The sequence below is a fragment of the Salmo salar genome, chromosome 02 (assembly GCF_965601325.2).
Source record: "Salmo salar chromosome 02, fSalSal1, whole genome shotgun sequence".
NCBI lineage: Eukaryota > Metazoa > Chordata > Actinopteri > Salmoniformes > Salmonidae > Salmo > Salmo salar.
Window position 1 is genome coordinate 30,112,576 of NC_138292.1, and position 18,676 is coordinate 30,131,251.

General features: G+C 43.6%; 1 protein-coding gene across 1 annotated transcript; it reads right to left on the reverse strand.

Moving 5' to 3' along the window:
* Positions 1-11,373: 11,373 nt before the first annotated feature.
* LOC106579297 (G-protein coupled receptor family C group 6 member A) lies at positions 11,374-17,558 on the reverse strand. The gene is made up of 8 exons (XM_045701767.2): positions 17,001-17,558; positions 16,479-16,644; positions 16,204-16,338; positions 15,263-16,024; positions 14,407-14,619; positions 13,695-13,818; positions 13,161-13,465; positions 11,374-12,928 (listed from the first exon to the last, which is right to left on the reverse strand). The coding sequence occupies exons 1-8, from the start codon at positions 17,195-17,197 to the stop codon at positions 12,062-12,064; spliced, it is 2,769 nt and encodes a 922-aa protein (XP_045557723.2). The 5' UTR covers positions 17,198-17,558; the 3' UTR covers positions 11,374-12,061.
* Between the last annotated feature and the right edge of the window lie 1,118 nt (positions 17,559-18,676).

Genomic DNA, 18,676 nt, shown 5'->3' on the forward strand with positions numbered 1-18,676 from the left:
TTCACATTCTTAAAATAAAGTGCTGATCCTAACTGGCCTATGACAGGGGATTTTTGCTAGGATTAAATGTCAGGAATTGTGAAAAACGGAGTTTAAATGTATTTGGCTAAGGTGTATGTCAAATCAAATCAAATCAAATTTATTTTTATATAGCCCTTCGTACATCAGCTGATATTCTCAAAGTGCTGTACAGAAACCCAACTTAAAACCCCAAACAGCAAGCAAAGCATGTGAAAGAAGCACAGTGGCTAGGAAAAACTCCCTAGGAAAAACTCCCTAGAAAGGCCAAAAACCTAGGAAGAAACCTAGAGAGGAACCAGGCTATGAGGGGTGGCCAGTCCTCTTCTGGCTGTGCAGGGTGGATATTATAACAGATCATGGTCAAGATGTTAAAATGTTAAAATGTTCATAAATGACCAGCATGGTCAAATAATAATAATCATAGTAGTTGTCGAGGGTGCAACAAGCACGTCCGGTGAACAGGTCAGGGTTCCATAGCCGCAGGCAGAACAGTTGAAACTGGAGCAGCAGCACGGCCAGGTGGACTGGTGACAGCAAGGAGTCATCATACCAGGTAGTCCTGAGGCATGGTCCTAGGGCTCAGGTCCTCCGAGAGAAAGACAGAAAGAGAGAATTAGAGAGAGCATATTTAAATACACACAGGACACCGGATAAGACAAGAGAAATACTCCAGATGTAACAGACTGACCCTAGCCCCCCGACACATAAACTACTGCAGCATAAATACTGGAGGCTGAGACAGGAGGGATCAGAAGACACTGTGGCCCCATCCGATGATACCCCCGGACAGGGCCAAACAGGCAGGATATAACCCCACCCACTTTGCCAAAGCACAGCCCCCACACCACTAGAGGGATGTCTCCAACCACCAACTTACCGTCCTAAGACAAGGCCGAGTATAGCCCACAACGATCTCCGCCATGGCACAACCCAAGGGGGGGCCGCCAACCCAGACAGGAAGACCACGTCAGTGACTCAACCCACTCAAGTGACGCACCCCTCCCATGGACGGCATGGAAGAACACCAGTAGGCCAGTGACTCAGCCAATGTAAAAGGGTTAGAGGCAGAGAATCCCAGTGGAAAGAGGGGAACCGGCAAGGCAGAGACAGCAAGGGCGGTTCGTTGCTCCAGCCTTTCCGTTCACCTTCACACTTCTGGGCCAGACTATACTTAATCATAGGACCTACTGAAGAGATGAGTCTTCAGTAAAGACTTAAAGGTTGAGACTGAGTCTGCGTCTCTCACATTGGTAGGCAGACCATTCCATAAAAATGGAGCTCTATAGGAGAAAGCCCTACCTCCAGCCGTTTGCTTAGAAATTCTAGGGACAATTAGGAGGCCTGCGTCTTGTGACCGTAGCGTACGTGTAGGTATGTACGGCAGGACCAAATCGGAAAGATAGGTAGGAGCAAGCCCATGTAATGCTTTGTAGGTTAGCAGTAAAACCTTGAAATCAGCTCTTGCCTTAACAGGAAGCCAGTGTAGGGAGGCTAGCACTGGAGTAATATGATCACATTTTTTGGTTCTAGTCAGGATTCTAGCAGCCGTATTTAGCACTAACTGAAGTTTATTTAGTGCTTTATCCGGGTAGCCGGAAAGTAGAGCATTGCAGTAGTCCAGCCTCGAAGTAACAAAAGCATGGATTAATTTTTCTGCGTCATTTTTGGACAGAAAATTTCGGATTTTTGCAATGTTACGTAGATGGAAAAAAGCTGTCCTTGAAACAGTCTTGATATGTTCTTCAAAAGAGAGATCAGGGTCCAGAGTAACGCCAAGGTCCTTCACAGTTGTATTTGAGACGACTGTACAACCATCCAGATTAATTGTCAGATTCAACAGAAGATCTCTTTGTTTCTTGGGACCTAGAACAAGCATCTCTGTTTTGTCCGAGTTTAAAAGTAGAAAGTTTGCAGCCATCCACTTCTTTATGTCTGAAACACAGGCTTCTAGCGAGGGCAATTTTGGGGCTTCACCATGTTTCATTGAAATGTACAGCTGTGTGTCGTCCGCATAGCAGTGAAATTTAACATTATGTTTTCGAATGACATCCCCAAGAGGTAAAATATATAGTGAAAACAATAGTGGTCCTAAAACGGAACCTTGAGGAACACCGAAATTTACAATTGATTTGTCAGAGGACAAACCATTCACAGAGACAAACTGATATCTTTCCGACAGATAAGATCTAAACCAGGCCAGAACTTGTCCATGTAGACCAATTTGGGTTTCCAATCTCTCCAAAAGAATGTGGTGATCGATGGTATCAAAAGCGGCACTAAGATCTAGGAGCACGAGGACAGATGCAGAGCCTCGGTCTGACGTCATTAAAATGTAATTTACCACCTTCACAAGTGCAGTCTCAGTGCTATGATGGGGTCTAAAACCAGACTGAAGCGTTTCGTATACATTGTTTGTCTTCAGGAAGGCAGTGAGTTGCTGTGCAACAGCTTTTTCTAAAATTTTGGAGAGGAATGGAAGATTCGATATAGGCCGATAGTTTTTTATAATTTCTGGATCAAGATTCGGCTTTTTCAAGAGAGGCTTTATTACTGCCACTTTTAGTGAGCTTGGTACACATCCGGTGGATAGAGAGCCGTTTATTATGTTCAACATAGGAGGGCCAAGCACAGGAAGCAGCTCTTTCAGTAGTTTAGTTGGAATAGGGTCCAGTATGCAGCTTGAGGGTTTGGAGGCCATGATTATTTTCATCATTGCGTCAAGAGATATAGTACTAAAACACTTTAGTATCTCCCTTGATCCTAGGTCCTGGCAGAGTTGTGTAGACTCAGGACAATGGAGCTTTGGAGGAATACCCAGATTTAAAGAGGAGTCTGTAATTTGCTTTCTAATGATCATGATCTTTTCCTCAAAGAAGTTCATACATTTATTACTGCTGAAGTGAAAGCCATCCTCCATTTGCGAAGGCTGCTTTTTAGTTAGCTTTGCGACAGTATCAAAAAGAAATTTTGGATTGTTCTTATTTTCCTCAATTAAGTTGGAAAAATAGGATGATCGAGCAGCAGTGAGGGCTCTTCGATACTGCACGGTACTGTCTTTCCAAGCTAGTCGGAAGACTTCCAGTTTGGTGTGGCGCCATTTCCGTTCCAATTTTCTGGAAGCTTGCTTCAGAGCTCGTGTATTTTCTGTATACCAGGGAGCTAGTTTCTTATGACAGATGTTTTTAGTTTTTAGGGGTGCAACTGCATCTAGGGTATTGCGCAAGGTTAAATTGAGTTCCTCGGTTAGGTGGTTAACTGATTTTTGTCCTCTGACGTCCTTGGGTAGGCAGAGGCAGTCTGGAAGGGCATCAAGGAATCTTTGGGTTGTCTGAGAATTTATAGCACGACTTTTAATGCTCCTTGGTTGGGGTCTGAGCAGATTATTTGTTGCAATTGCAAACGTAATAAAATGGTGGTCCGATAGTCCAGGATTATGAGGAAAAACATTTAGATCCACAACATTTATTCCATGGGACAAAACTAGGTCCAGAGTATGACTGTGGCAGTGAGTAGGTCCAGAGACATGTTGGACAAAACCCACTGAGTCGATGATGGCTCCGAAAGCCTTTTGGAGTGGGTCTGTGGACTTTTCCATGTGAATGTTAAAGTCACCAAAAATTAGAATATTATCTGCTATGACTACAAGATCCGATAGGAATTCAGGGAACTCGGTGAGGAACACTGCATATGGTCCAGGAGGCCTGTAAACAGTAGCTATAAAAAGTGAGTGAGTAGGCTGAGTAGCCTTAACGTCGGTAGCCCTGCCCCCTGGTAAACAGTGTATGATCGCTGGATGATTAGTTTTAAGTCTAATACTGCGGGTAATGGAGTCGCCAATGACTAGGGTTTTCAATTTGTCAGAGCTAATGGTGGGAGCCGTCGGCGTCTCAGACCCCACAACGGGAGGAGTAGAGACCAGAGAAGTCTCGGCCTCCGACTCCGACTCGCTTAATGGGGAGAACCGGTTGAAAGTTTCTGTCGGCTGAATAAGCGACACTGGTTGAGCATTCCTACAGCGTTTCCCTCCAGAAGCCATGAGAAAGATGTCCGGCTGCGGGGACCGTGCGAGGGGGTTTATACTAACGTTACTATCTGTACTTACTGGTGGCACAGACGCTGTTTCATCCTTTCCTACACTGAAATTACCCTTGCTTAACGATCGCGTCTGAAGCTGGGCTTGCAGCACAGCTATCCTTGCCGTAAGGCGATCGTTCTCCTGTATATTATAAGTACAACAACTGCAATTAGAAGGCATCATGTTAATGTTACTTAGCTTCGGCTGTTTGAAGTCCTGACGAACCATGTCCAGATAAAACCTCCGGGGTGAAAAAGTTGAATGAAAAAAGTTGAGTGAGGGAAAAAGTAAAAATATACGGTAATGAAAAAGTAAAAAACCGTCAGGTAGCAAAGTAAGATCGCCAACAAAACGCACAGCAGCGTAAACAAGTCTGCAAGTTGTGACAGGAAACAGGAAGCTGTAAACTTCCGACTTCAACTGTACATACTAAGTGGAAGGTGTGAATTATTAAATGCAGAATAATGTGTTTTCTAGTTTAGATATGTAGTGTTGTACTAATGGTTGAGTCTTTGCTGCTTTATTCTGATCTTCTGTTGGTCATGTGTTTGTTTCCTCTGGTTCCCCTCATTTTTAGAACTGCTTCTAGAATGTTATGTTTAGAACTGCTTCTAGAACATGTATTGTTTAGAACGGCTTCTCGAACATGTTTTGTTTAGAACTGCTTCTAGAACATGTTTTGTTTAGAATGGCTTCTAGAACATGTTTTGTTTAGAAGTTGTTCTCAAATATGTTTTGTTTAGAACTGCTTTTGAATATGTTTTTTTTTAACGGCTTCTAGAACATGTTTTGTTTAGAAGTTCTTCTAGAATATGTTTTTTTTAGAACGTCTTATAGAAAATGGTGTTAAATGTTTTATTTTAAATGACATGAACTCTTGATTGGTGGAGGAAACCCAACCTGGCTACACTGAACTGCTGAGCTTGTATTAGTGTGTGTGATAACAAGCACAGTATTTCAGCATTCTACTTTTCTTTTAGCTTTAATCTCATCATCAAACCCACTCCTGAAACCTGGCTCCTGGTTAAGATTTGTTTAAATTGCAAATGCCTTGTACATTTTGAGTACCGTATTAATTGATCCAAGGAGTTGGAAATTATATACAGTGGGGAGAACAAGTATTTGACATTTTGCAAGTTTTCCTACTTACAAAGCATGTAGAGGTCTGTAATTTTTATCATAGGTACACTTCAACTGTGAGAGACGGAATCTAAAACAAAAATCCAGAAAATCCCATTGTATGATTTTTAAGTAATTCATTTGCATTTTATTGCATGACATAAGTATTTGATCACCTACCAACCAGTAAGAATTCCGGCTCTCACAGACCTGTTAGTTTTTCTTTAAGAAGCCCTCCTGTTCTCCACTCATTACCTGTATTAACTGCACCTGTTTGAACTCGTTACCTGTATAAAAGACACCTGTCCACACACTCAATCAAACAGACTCCAACCTCTCCACAATGTCCAAGACCAGAGAGCTGTGTAAGGACATTAGGGATAAAATTGTAGACCTGCACAAGGGTGGGATGGGCTACAGGACAATAGGCAAGCAGCTTGGTGAGAAGGCAACAACTGTTGGCGCAATTATTAGAAAATGGAAGAAGTTCAAGATGACGGTCAATCACCCTCGGTCTGGGGCTCCATGCAAGATCTCACCTCGTGGGGCATCAATGATCATGAGGAAGGTGAGGGATCAGCCCAGGACTACACGGCAGGACCTGGTCAATGACCTGAAGAGAGCTGGGACCACAGTCTCAAAGAAAACCATTAGTAACACACTACGCTGTCATGGATTAAAATCCTGCAGCGCACGCAAGGTCCCCCTGCTCAAGCCAGCGCATGTCCAGGCCCATCTGAAGTTTGCCAATGACCATCTGGATAATCCAGAGAAGGAATGGGAGAAGGTCATGTGGTCTTATGAGACAAAAATAGAGATTTTTGGTCTAAACTCCACTCGCCGTGTTTGGAGGAAGAAGAATGATGAGTACACCCCCAAGAACGCAATCCCAACCGTGAAGCATGGAGGTGGAAACATCATTCTTTGGGCGTGCCTTTCTGCAAAGGGGACAGGACGACTGCACCGTATTGAGTGAAGGATGGATGGGGCCATGTATCGCAAGATCTTGGCCAACAACCTCCTTCCCTCAGTAAGAGCATTGAAGATGGGTCGTAGCTGGGTCTTCCAGCATGACAACGACCCAAAACACACAGCCAGGGCAACTAAGGAGTGGCTCCGTAAGAAGCATCTCAAGGTCCTGGAGTGGCCTAGCCAGTCTCCAGACCTGAACCCAATAGAAAATCTTTGGAGGGAGCTGAAAGTCCGTATTGCCCAGCGACAGCCCCGAAACCTGAAGGATCTGGAGAAGGTCTGTATGGAGGAGTGGGCCAAAATCCCTGCTGCAGTGTGTGCAAACCTGGTCAAGAACTACAGGAAACGTATGATCTCTGTAATTGCAAACAAAGGTTTCTGTACCAAATATTAAGTTCTGCTTTGCTGATGTATCAAATACTTATGTCATGCAATAAAATGCAAATTAATTACTTAAAGATCATACAATGTGATTGTCTGGATATTTGATTTACATTTTTACATTTTAGTCATTTAGCAGACGCTCTTATCCAGAGCGACTTACAGTAGTGAATGCATACATTTCATACAGTTTTTTTTCTCCGTACTGGTCCCCCGTGGGAAACGAACCCGCAACCCTGGCGTTGCAAACACCATGCTCTACCAACTGAGCCACACGGGACCGAGATTCCGTCTCTTACAGTTGAAGTGTACCTATGATAACAATTACAGACCTCTACATGCTTTGTAAGTAGGAAAACCTGCAAAATCGGCAGTGTATCAAATACTTGTTCTCCCCACTGTATATACACTAAATATACAAAAGTAGGTGGACACCCCTTCAAATTAGTGGATTTGGCTATTTCAGTCACACCCATTGCTGACAGGGGTGTAAAATTGAGCACACAACCATGCAATCTCCATAGTTTAACATTGGCAGTTGAATGGCCTTACTGAAGAGCTCAGTGACTTAACGTGGCACCGTAATAGGATTCCACCTTTCCAACAAGTCAGTTCGTCAAATTTCTGCCCCGCTAGAGCTTCCCCGTTCAACTGTAAGTGCTGTTATTGTGAAGTGGAAATGTCTAGGAGCAACAACAGCTCAACTTCAAAGTGATAGGCCACACAAACTCACAGAACGGCTCTTTACTATTGACATGTTTTATGAAAATTGTAGATAATGTGTACATTTTGAGGACCATGTTAATTGATCCAAGGAGATGGAAATGATATATATATATATATATATTTAAGTGAGATGGAAATTGTTTAATGCTACATTTTGTCAGACATAAAAAAAGGTGTTTTCTAATATTTATCATTTTTGATCAATTGGATGAAATCATTTTTATGTTTTAGGTTGATTTATTTCTCTCCCATTTGGAAATGTTTTTTTTTGTGTTTTTGTTTCGGCTTTGATACAGAGGCCATAAGAACTTCTGGGGTATTCTGTCCAGAATCCCCTAGTTTAGGTGATTAGAATTGTCACACCCTGATCTGTTTCAACTGTCTTTGTGCTTGTCTCCACCCCCCCACCAGGTGTCTCCCATCTCCCCGCAGTATCCCCTGTGTATTTATAACTGTGTTCTCTGTTTGTCTGTTGCCAGTTCGTTTTATTCGTCAAGCCTACCAGTGGTTTTCCCCTTGCGCCTGTCTTTTCTATAGTTCCTGTTTTCTAGTTTTCCCGGTTTTGACCATTCTGCCTGCCCTAACCCTGAGCCTGCCTGCTCTGCTGTACCTTGCCCACCACACCACACTGGATTATTTAACTCTGCCTGCCCTGACCCTGAGACTGCCTGCTGTTCTGTACCTTTTGGACTCTGATCTGGATTTCTGATCTCTGCCTGTCCTTGACCTGCCGTTTTGCCTGTCCCCTGTTCTAGTAATAAACTTGTGTTACTTCAAAACTATCTGCATCTGGGTCTTCCCTAAAACATGACAAGCGTATCATGCCACCATTGTGGTTCTGTTTCCTTTAACCCAATAGACCACAGAGGGCTGTGAGTGAAGCAGGCCTTACTCATGGAGCTGTTGTCTGGCTCTTCTATGAGGGGTTAATGTGGACTTGACTGTAAAATAATTAGAAAAAATATATTAAATTCTATCTTAGACATAATGTAAGGTCTCTTGGTGGATGGAATTGAGGAGATTTTGACTTGACCTCGTCGGGTTATTCTGCACAAAAGCAATAATGGTTTCCAGTTCCAGTTCCAATGATCCAGTTCCACCCCCCAGCCTTTTCACTTAACTCAACCTCAGTGTGATCACGAGAAGAAACCGGTAGGAGTCTACTTGAGAGTGTCATACGTCACAGGACTGGAGGCATCTACTGTAAAACAACAACGACAACTTCACTTCACACTGTTTACCACAGCTAGACAGACACAGACTCTGTGTCTCAAAATTGCTCCCATCAAAGGAAACTTTGTTCTCTATTGTGCTTATTGCAATAGTGGAAGCATATTTTTGTGCAAATCATGACATTAGGTCTACAGAGATTGCATATTTTGCCTTGTAGTTCTAACTCAAGGCTACCACAAGACACTATCCCCAGGGACACCCGTTATCCTCTCTCTACCTCACCAACTCTCTCTCTCGCTCTTTCTATCCCTCTTTTGCTCTGTCTCAACCCCCCCCCCCCCCCGAAATTCTCTGAGTAGAACAAACTACATGACAGTAGATTTCCCAGAAGCTGTTATCATCTCACTCTAGCAGACCGATCATAACGATCTGTTATTATCTTTATGAATCTTTTTATCCGTGTGGCTCTTTGAATGTCTGTCGGTATGCATGCATGTCTATGGGTTTCAGATTTAGATTTTTTGAGATAGTGAATAGTTTGTTTCCTCATTCCAGTGATTGTGCAGTCTTCATCATCACTTGTTGTTTGGTGGAATTTAGGACAGACCGAAGTTTCAACATCTCCTCAATGACTCACACCTCAAAAACTTGGTCAAGTGAAAGAGGGCGTTTAACATTGAAGCCAACTTTGAAGGCGAGTCGAGACAGACTGATCTACAAATCACCTTGCGTCATAAATAACCACTCATTATTATATCAATATATCAGTATATCAGTCAGTCAGTCACAATTTACCCATGATACACGGTGTTGATGCTTTGAACAGGTCCAAAGTCAACATCAGCCTGAAATGATTGATAAGTCTGGTGACAATGGCAGGGACAGGAGTGGAAGTTCACTGGAGTTACTGATGAGAAGGAGACAACAGAGATGAGATGAAACATATCTTCAGATGTGTGCACTTAACTCAAACATTGTTATTAATGCACTAATGTCAATGGACGATTTTAGATTCTTCAGTTACTATCATGGATTTGGGCCTCTCCGTTTGCACAGAAATGTGCTCTCTGGTCTACAAACAGCCCTTGTACCACAAAGACATAGAGATATAGAGCAGACATGCTGTTCTCAGCAGTGACTATGGTCTAGTTTCAATAACGGACTCTTTTTAAAATCTAAAATAGTAGCTAGCAAGATGGGGATAACAGAGGTTATTTTGAATAAGTTAAGTGGCTAGTTTGGATCAACTACTTTCACTAAAACCACTGCAAAGGATTTCCCTGCAAACTTTGGTTTCAAATCCTGCCGTTCTGGCATGTCTTCCTCGTGATTTGTTGAGAGAGTTGTCTGTCTGAATTTTTTTTCTCTTATCAAAGTTGCCAAAAGAGTTTGTCATTGAAACCAGACCCTAGTCTCTGCTGCTGCCTAGGGTCAGGTTTCTGAGACTACTGTTCAGCAGCAGAGCAGCAGCCCAGAGTTCCTTCATGGAATGTTCTACTACTGTAGAGCCCAGGATATTTGAGCTTTGAAGGACAGGGCTCCAGACTATGGAGGGAAGAGCTCAGTGTACATACAGTTACTACAAACATGTGTGTTTGGGCACTGGGAAAATGCCAGCAGCACTCTCTCTCTCTCTCTTTCTTCCTGTGTCACTGTGGCATTAGACCTGCAGCCTAAATAGGTAACATATGTGTGCTCTTCAGGTGGGCTCTGCAAACAGAGCAGACAGTGAGAAGAAGCAGATACGGTGTCAAGATGTCAACAGACACAGAGAGAGAGAGAAGTTACACCTGTTTAAAACCTTTTTAGGATAGGGGGCAGCATTCTGAATTTTGGATGAAAAGCATGCCCAAAGTAAACTGCCTGCTACTCAGGCCCAGAAGCTAGAATATGCATTTAATTGGTAGAATTGGATAGAAAACACTCTACAGTTTCCAAAACTGTTAAAATAATGTCTGTGGGTATAACAGAACTGATATGGCAGGCAAAAACCTGAGGAAAATCCATCCAGGAACTGCCATTATTTTGAAATGGGTGTTTTTCCATTGAAAGCCTATTCACCATATAAATGGTTATGACCCGGATTGCGTTCCCTATGGCTTCCACTAGTTGTGAACAGTGTTTAGACATTTTTCAGGCTTTTATTCTGAAAAATGAGGGAGAATGACAACATTGAGTGAGTGGACCCTGGGATGTCCTCAGAGCTGGTTTCTGCGCACGACCGAGAGTGCGCCTTTCTTGTTTTTCTTTTATATTGACGACGCTATTGTCCGGTTGAAATATTATCGATAATTTAGGCTAAACAACCTGAGGATTGATTATAAACATCGTTTGACATGTTTCTACGAACTTTACGGATACTATTTGGAATTTTCGTCTGCCCGTTGTGACCGCATTTGAGCCATTGGATTACTGAACAAAACGCACCAACAAAATGGAGGTTTTTGGATCTAAAGAGGGACTTTATCGAACAAAATGAACATTTATTGTGTAACCGGGAGTTTACTGAGTGTAACCATACGAAGATCATCAAAGGTAAGTGATTAATTTTATTGATATTTCTGACTTTCGTGACTAATCTACTTGGCTGCTAACTGTTTGTAATGTTTTGTGTGCTGAGGGCTGTCCTCAGATAATCGCATGTTTGCTTCGCCGTAAAGCGTTTTTGAAATCTGACATGGTGACTGGATTAACAACAAGTTAAGCTTTATTTTGATGCATTGCACTTGTGATTTCATGAAAGTTTAATATTTATAGTAATTTAATTTGAATTTGGCGCTCTGTTATTTCACCGGATGTTGGCCAGGTGGGACGCTACCGTCCCATGTATCCATAACAAATTAAATGGGTAAGTAATTGAATGGACATGTATTTAGAGCATGGAAACAGCAACTGAAAGTCAACTGCACATTCAAACTTTTAATATACTGTACACAAAGTAATGTGAATATATACATTTCATAATATACATGAATAATGTGGAAATAGATTTCAAGGTATTTAGAAATATGCAAGAACTTCAATAACGTCCACTGACAAACTAGGTATGCATTAAGAACCTTACACAAATTCCAACTATAGTGTTCATCGTAGACTTGTTTTCAATATGAAAGGTAATATCTCGTTTGTATCCTGCTGCATCGGCTCCCATAATCGATAGAAATGCTGTTTACTGTACACATCACACATAGAACCTGCCTATTCAGGGATCCAACACACAACATCACGGTATATCTATAGCAAAAACCAACATCCTCCATGATGCTTAGTTAGAACATTTCACACAGTATAGAAATCATATGCAGTTCAGAAATAAATCAACCCTGTACACCATTGACGCTTAACCAATACAAATATAGATAGATGAATATAACACCGTATGACAGAGTTTGTTTGTTTATGACACTGTCATGTCCATATAAGTGTCAAATAAAGTGTTACCTATATTGCCTTGAATGTAAAAAAGAAAAACTTAGGAAAAAACATGCAATAGACTAAGCAAAAAGGGAACAGTCAAACCAAAGAGAGGATCACAGAGAAACACTGTGCGATGTACTGTAAGATGTAAAAGTTCCAGACACTGGTCCACTCCACTCATAGGCTCATGCTTCTCCTCAGACAGTGTGGTCGAGTCATCTGACCTGTGAAAAACGCTCCATGGTCTACGACGGTGCAATGGGTTGCAGTGTCAATGCTCTGAATGTTCCGGTCAACGGACCAGCAGTTCTGAGGTGCTGTGGGTTCTACTGGTGTAGTAGACATGAAGAAGGAAGGTGAACTGATGGAGTAAGGGTGACTGATGCACTTGTCTTCTGTCTGAGAGACTGAAGTCTCAGAGACAGAGCTAGAGACAGTAATGCCCTTTCTGGAATACTCATACACGTTCTTCATGAAGGCACTCTTGGTGTTGTGCTCCTTTTTGAAGAGGATGACGTAGCACTTGGGGAAGAAATGACAGCTGAGGATGCCATAGTTGGAGATGAGGATGACCACCATCTCCACTGCTGGCAGGTACTTCCCTGAGGTGGTCACGTAGATGGGCACGAATATCACCCAGGACATGAGGTAGAGGAGCATGCTGAAGGTGATGAACCTGGCCTCGTTGTACTTCTGTGGCAGCTTGCGGCCTTTAAACGCGCAGGCAAAACATACGAGCGCCAGGACAGCGATGTAGCCCAGCATCACACCAAACGCCACTTGGGAGCCTTCGTCACACTCGGCCAACACAGTGGTGGTGAAGATGGTGGCCTTCTCCCGGGGGCTCTGCAGGACCAGCCACAGGGTGCAGGTGAGGACCTGTAGGGCCACGCAGAGACAGATGATGGCATAGGGTTGGTAGAGGCGGCGGAGAACGTCCTTCAGGTCAGGGTTGAGCTGGAAGGCCAGCAGGATCTTCAGGGACTTGACCAAGATGCAGGAAACACACAGGGTGAAGCTGAGGCCAAACAGCACCTGGCGCACCTTGATGATGAGATGAGAAAATATGCGACATTGAGACAGAAATGTACTATCTCTTTGTATTTAAATTAGCTTTGCGTCTACAAACTGAATTCCTTACCAGAAAGGTGCAAAAGGTTCAGAACAATACACACACAATAAACCATGAATTCACAAAATAACACTGGTACATTCAGACAATGTCACAGACAGTGCATTACAGCAGTGTTTCCCAAACTGTGTGTACCGTACATACCTTACACTGTAGGCTGCTGGGATGACCTACAAAGAACACAGCACTAGCAAAACTTCCCACTAGGGAGAGCAAGATGATCTGGGAGAAAGGCCCCCCGGCAGCCTTCACAACGGGGGTCTGGTGGTGGTGTAGGAAGAGAGCCCCCACCAGGAGAACCAGGACGATGCCCAGGGCCGCCAGCACCAGCAGCACCACCGCGAAGCCATCCTGCCAGGAGAAGAACTCCAGGGTCTTATGGGTACACCCAGAGCTCCCTTCCAGGGACCACTCTGTCTTTGTATCACAAGAGAGACACTGGTCCATGTCTGGAGAGAAGGGTTGTAAGGTAGGATAGTACTTGAACAACTGTTTAGCGTGGAAATGTGTGTGTTGTTGCCTAGTACTAACATTGTTGGATAACGACAGTGTTGGGAAATCTGAGGAAAAGTATTGAAGAAATGGAGGAAGATTGTGTGAACAACAGGGCAACACCAGTTTACTGAGGAGAGAAAGAGTACGCTGGTGTGTATAGAGAGACACTACAGGAGAACTAACCAGTGTAGTTGGAGTAGTGGTTCTCAGTGCAGTTGATGCATTCATAGCAGCAGGTGTGCTGACCCTCAGCAGTCTTCTTGAACTTCCCAGGTTCACAGCTAGGCGAGCACACAGACACCACGTCCTGCACCGGGACACAATGCACTAATTTAAATGGCTGACCCAAGAAAACTGTGACTGAAATCTATTAATAGTAGTATTCAAACAAGCCTTTACATGTAAGACCAGTGTCCTGGGCACAGTTTAAACTAGCTCTCGATTTAAAACCGTGTTCAATAGACCAGGTGTATTCAGTTTTGTGTTTTGAGTTTTGTGTTTTTTGTTTTTTAGATCATCACTGAGATCAAACAGGAATGTGTGATAACAGACAGGTGCTCCCAGTATGTGCCAAGGTATGTGGTTTTCACATTCAAACAATGCCCATTGTTTCACTGATTAGGAGTTATTTATTTTCCATCTTTACTTGTTTTACAGTTTGGCTGAGAAGTCTCTCAAACAGGTATGTTTAGTTTTCTTTAGTCACTTTGAGAAAGAAGAAGTAAATTCTTTGACATTCCGGCCTGTTTGTGTTTGTGTCTATGTCAAGTGGAATAGGTTAATATGGATGTGTACTTGAACCTTTGTGTGGCAGCCTAGCAAACAGACAAAGAGATTGAGACCTAACCTTAATCCTTACCCTAATCCTAACCCTAACCTTTACCCTTACCCTTACCCTCAGGTCAGTGAGATTTTTGGTGTTTCCGTTGGTGTAGCTGAAGCTGTTGTTGATTGGATGGTACTCAGCTACAACGTCATGGACGTTGATGACCCCTCTCACAGACCTCCACAGGGTTACATCATAGCCCATGTTGATGTCTCCTTTCTTATCAAAACAGTAGCTTTTCCCCTCCAGCTCAAAGCAACTGTCCTTCAGGGCTCCAAGCACCTGGAATGCATGCAAATGCATTTTCATATGTAAGTTCACATACCATAGACCCAAGCCATATCAAAAATACACTGCGTATAAAAAACATTGAGAACACCTGCTCTTTCCATGATATCGACTGACCAGATGAATCCAGATAAAAGCTGTGATCCCTTATTCATGTCACATGTTAAATCCACTTAAATCAGTGTAGATGAAGGGGAGGAGACAGGTTAAAGAAGGATTTTTAAGCCTTTAGACTATTGAGTCATGGATTGTGTATGTGTGCTATTAAGTGCCTTTGAACGGGATATGGTAGTATGTGCCAGGTGTCAAGAACTGCAACGTTGCTGGGTATATCATGCTCAACAGTTTCCTGTGTGAATCAAGGGTGGTCCACCACCCAATGGACATCCAACCAACTTGACAAAACTGTGGGAATTATTGGAGTCAATATGGGCCAGTATCACTATAGACCACTTTTGACACCTTGTAGAGTCCATGCCCCAACAAATTGAGGCTGTTCTGAGGGCAAAAGTGTGGGTGCAGCTCAATATTAGGAAGGTGTTCCTCAGGTTTGGTATATTCAGTGAATATTAGATGAGATTCAGTATATAAGTGCAGTCTGATGTGCTGTAGACATGAGGAATTGTGCAGTAGCTACCTCCCAGGGTTGGACCGTGCCTGGTGTCTTGCAGTCCTTTTTGCTGCAGATATCAGCCACTGCATGGGCGATGGCACTGACAGCCATTTCCACATTGAAGACAAAGCTGTTGTTTAGCAGGATCTCTGCTGGGGACAAAACCCTGGAGTTGTCCGACCTGTTTAGCAGGGAGTAGAACTCCTTTAGGAAGGAGTTGTTTCCTATGACATCATTGATGTCACTCAGATTCATCAGGTAGTGATGGAAAGGAGCCAGGTTCCCTCTTTTGAAGGAGAAGCCCACCACATTGCCAATATCTGGGAGGTCCATTTCTCCCAAGACCTCGTTGGACGAGGACCAGCTGTCACTGGCCACCCACACCCTCTCTCCCAGCCCCGACCACACACCCCTCAGCTTCTGGTATAGGTACATCATCTGAGTAGGCTTGGCGAATGACACCACCACCTTGACATTGGGGTTCAATTTGAGGGTTGCGGCGGCTTGGCTGATTGCTGATTCGCCGTCAGGACTGGTTAGCGAATTAGGGAGGATCTCCTTGAAGGCCACACAGATCCCTGAGGCGGTTGCCTGGGAGACGAAGCTGTCCAGGGCAGAGAGGCCGTAGTCTCCATCCGTTGTGATCATGCCCACCCAGGTCCATTTGCTGTCGCTAAGTAACTGGACCATTGCCCGTGTCTGGTACAGGTCGCTAGACACGGTCCTCAGGAAAGCAGGGAAACGGTTCTTGTCACTCAGGATGATGGCAGTGGAGGCATAACTGATCTGTGATGATTCGAAGAGAGAATGAATTTCTGTCTACATTGTGTTGGATTGATTTGGCCAATCATCTGTATCATCATTGCTGTCTATTTCATTTATTCTACACAACTCAGTTCTTTATTATTATTTATTTTGTTACTGTCCATCAACCATCACTCTGTGGGTGGGTTTTGGCTGCTTACTTGAGGGATGAGCTTTAGGTTGAGTTGCCGGGCAACGGAGATGGAAATCTCAGAGGAAGAGGCCCCTATGACGGCCATGATTGGCGAGGAAGAGTTAGAGGTGTTGACCCCTCCCCCACAGTCCGTGGTGGGCTCCTGTGAAGTAAAGAATGTACGTCATTTAAATGAGATGCTGGCTAATGGAAGAGAAACTATACAAATGAAGAACAGGTCACACACTCATCTATACTTGCTGTGGATTGATCTGACCAACGTTTTGGCTAAAGAGCCTTTACCTGTGTGAAGTCAGCTGAGGCCCTCAGAGCGGTGGTGACATCAGAGCAGGAGTCGTGGATACGGTACCCCAGAGAGATCCCTAGTGTAGTCAGGACAGGGGATCTGTTGGCCGACTCTACAGCGTGGATCATAGCCAATGCCTGGGTGAACCCGTCCGTGTTGAACCTGTTTGTGTGTGTGTAGGGGGGGGGGGGTGTGTGTGTGTGTGTGTGTGTGTGTGTGTGTGTGTGTGTGTGTGTGTGTGTGTGTGTGTGTGTGTGTGTGTGTGTGTGTGTGTGTGTGTGTGTGTGTGTGTGTGTGTGTGTGTGTGTGTGTGTTTGTGTAAGGTACATAAGGCATAGTTGGATCATCACACTGTCTGTGGTTAACCTGTGAGTAAATAAACTCTCTCTCACGAAAACTTAGTCATAAATGCGGACAGAATCACACACACCCCACAGAGAAAGAGAGAGAGAGAGAGAGAGAGAGAATCCTCAGGAATCTCTTTACAACACCCAATCTTATTTTGGCACTTACTGTACCTGACACACTGTGATACATGGGGTGCTGAGATGTTGGGGGATTCCTCTACTCCCTCATGGATGGAAAACAGCCCTCCAATGATGATATCTCCTGGTGCTGTAGCGCCTGCTGCTTTGAAGTCTCCCACTTTGGCATTGCCTTTCTCCAACAACGACAGGATGACTAACAGGTGGAGAACATCACCCATGGGCGCCATAATTTTTCTCTGGTGGTACTGTCCAATTCTCAATTTTGGAGTCTCTCGTTGCAGTTTCTCTCACACACTCCCGCTCTCTCTCCCTCTCTCTCTCACTGCCTCCGTCTCTCTCTCTCTCTCTCTCTCTCTCTTCCTCTATCTGTCTCTCTCTCTCCCTTCCTCTCACTGTCTCCCCCTCTCTCTCTCGCTCTCTTTCTCTCTCCCTCTCTCTCTCTTCCTCTCTCTGTCTCTCTCTCTCTCCCTTCCTCTCACTTTGTCCCTGTCTCTCTCTCTCTCTCTGTCTCTCACTCTGTTTTCTCCTCTAGCAGACTGACACAGTGACCTGACAGTATCTTCAGTAAAAACACACCTGTTACTTCCTCCTAATCTCATCTAATGTCGGCATAACCCTGCCCCCTCCCAGCCCAGCCCACTCTCTCTGACAGACATCCACACTGACTGACTCACTTGCTCCAGCTAATGATGACAGACAGACAAGTCACACAAATGTAAGTCACAGATGATCTCTATCTGATGTACAATATAAACATTTATTGTTGAAGATGAAAGACTTAAGTGTGTTCTCACTGCTTTTCCTGAAATGTTCTCACAATACCCAAGTGTTTTTTTAACACTTGGATAACACTTACAGTGCATTCGGAATGTATTCAGAACCCCTTGACTTTTTCCACATTTTGTTACGTTACATCCTTATTCTAAATTTAATTAAATCGTTTTTTCCCTTATCAATTTACACACAATACACCATAATGACAAAGCGAAAACAGTTTTTTTTTCTTTTTTCAAATGTATTAAAAATAAACTGAAATATTACGTTTGCATAAGTATTCAGACCCTCTAATCAGCACTTTGTTGAAGCACCGTTGACAGCGATTACAGCCTCAAATCTTCTTGGGTATGACGCTACAAGCTTGGCACACCTGTATTTGGGGAGTTTCTTCCATTGTTTTCTGCAGATCCTCTCAAGCTCTGTCAGGTTGGATGGGGTGCGTCACTGCACACCTATTTTCAGGTCTCTCCAGAGATGTTTGATCGGGTTCAAGTCCGGGCTCTGGCTGGGCCACTCTCAAGGACTTTTAGAGACCACTCCTGCGTTGTCTTGCTGTGTGTTTAGGGTTGTTGTCCTGTTGGAAGTTGAACCTTCTCCCCAGTCTGAGGTCCTGAGCGCTCTGAAGCAGGTTTTCATCAAATATCTCGCTGTACTTTTCTCCATTAATCTTTCCCTCGCTAGAAATCAAATCAAATCAGTTGTTATTTGTCACATGCGCCGAATACAGCAGGTGTAGAAACCTTTCAGTGAAATGCTTACTTACAAGCCCTTAACCAACAATGCAGTTTTAAGAAAAATAAGTGTTAAGTAAAAAATTGAAAATAAAAGTAACAAATAATTGATCAATAGCGATGCTATGTACATGGGGTACCGGTTAGTCGAGGTAATTGAGGTAATATGTACCTGTAGGTAGAGTTAAAGTGACTATG

What these genes read in the sequence shown, in the direction of transcription:
- LOC106579297 (XM_045701767.2), bottom strand. Translation starts at nt 17,197, where the DNA reads ATGGCGCCCATGGGTGATGTTCTCCACCTGTTAGTCATCCTGTCGTTG. An exon ending in CCTCAGCTGACTTCACACAG is followed by an intron (nt 16,339 to 16,478) that starts GTAAAGGCTCTT and finishes TTTACTTCACAG; the next exon opens with GAGCCCACCACGGACTGTGG. An exon ending in AAAATCTCACTGACCTGAGG is followed by an intron (nt 13,819 to 14,406) that starts GTAAGGGTAAGG and finishes GTCCCGGTGCAG; the next exon opens with GACGTGGTGTCTGTGTGCTC.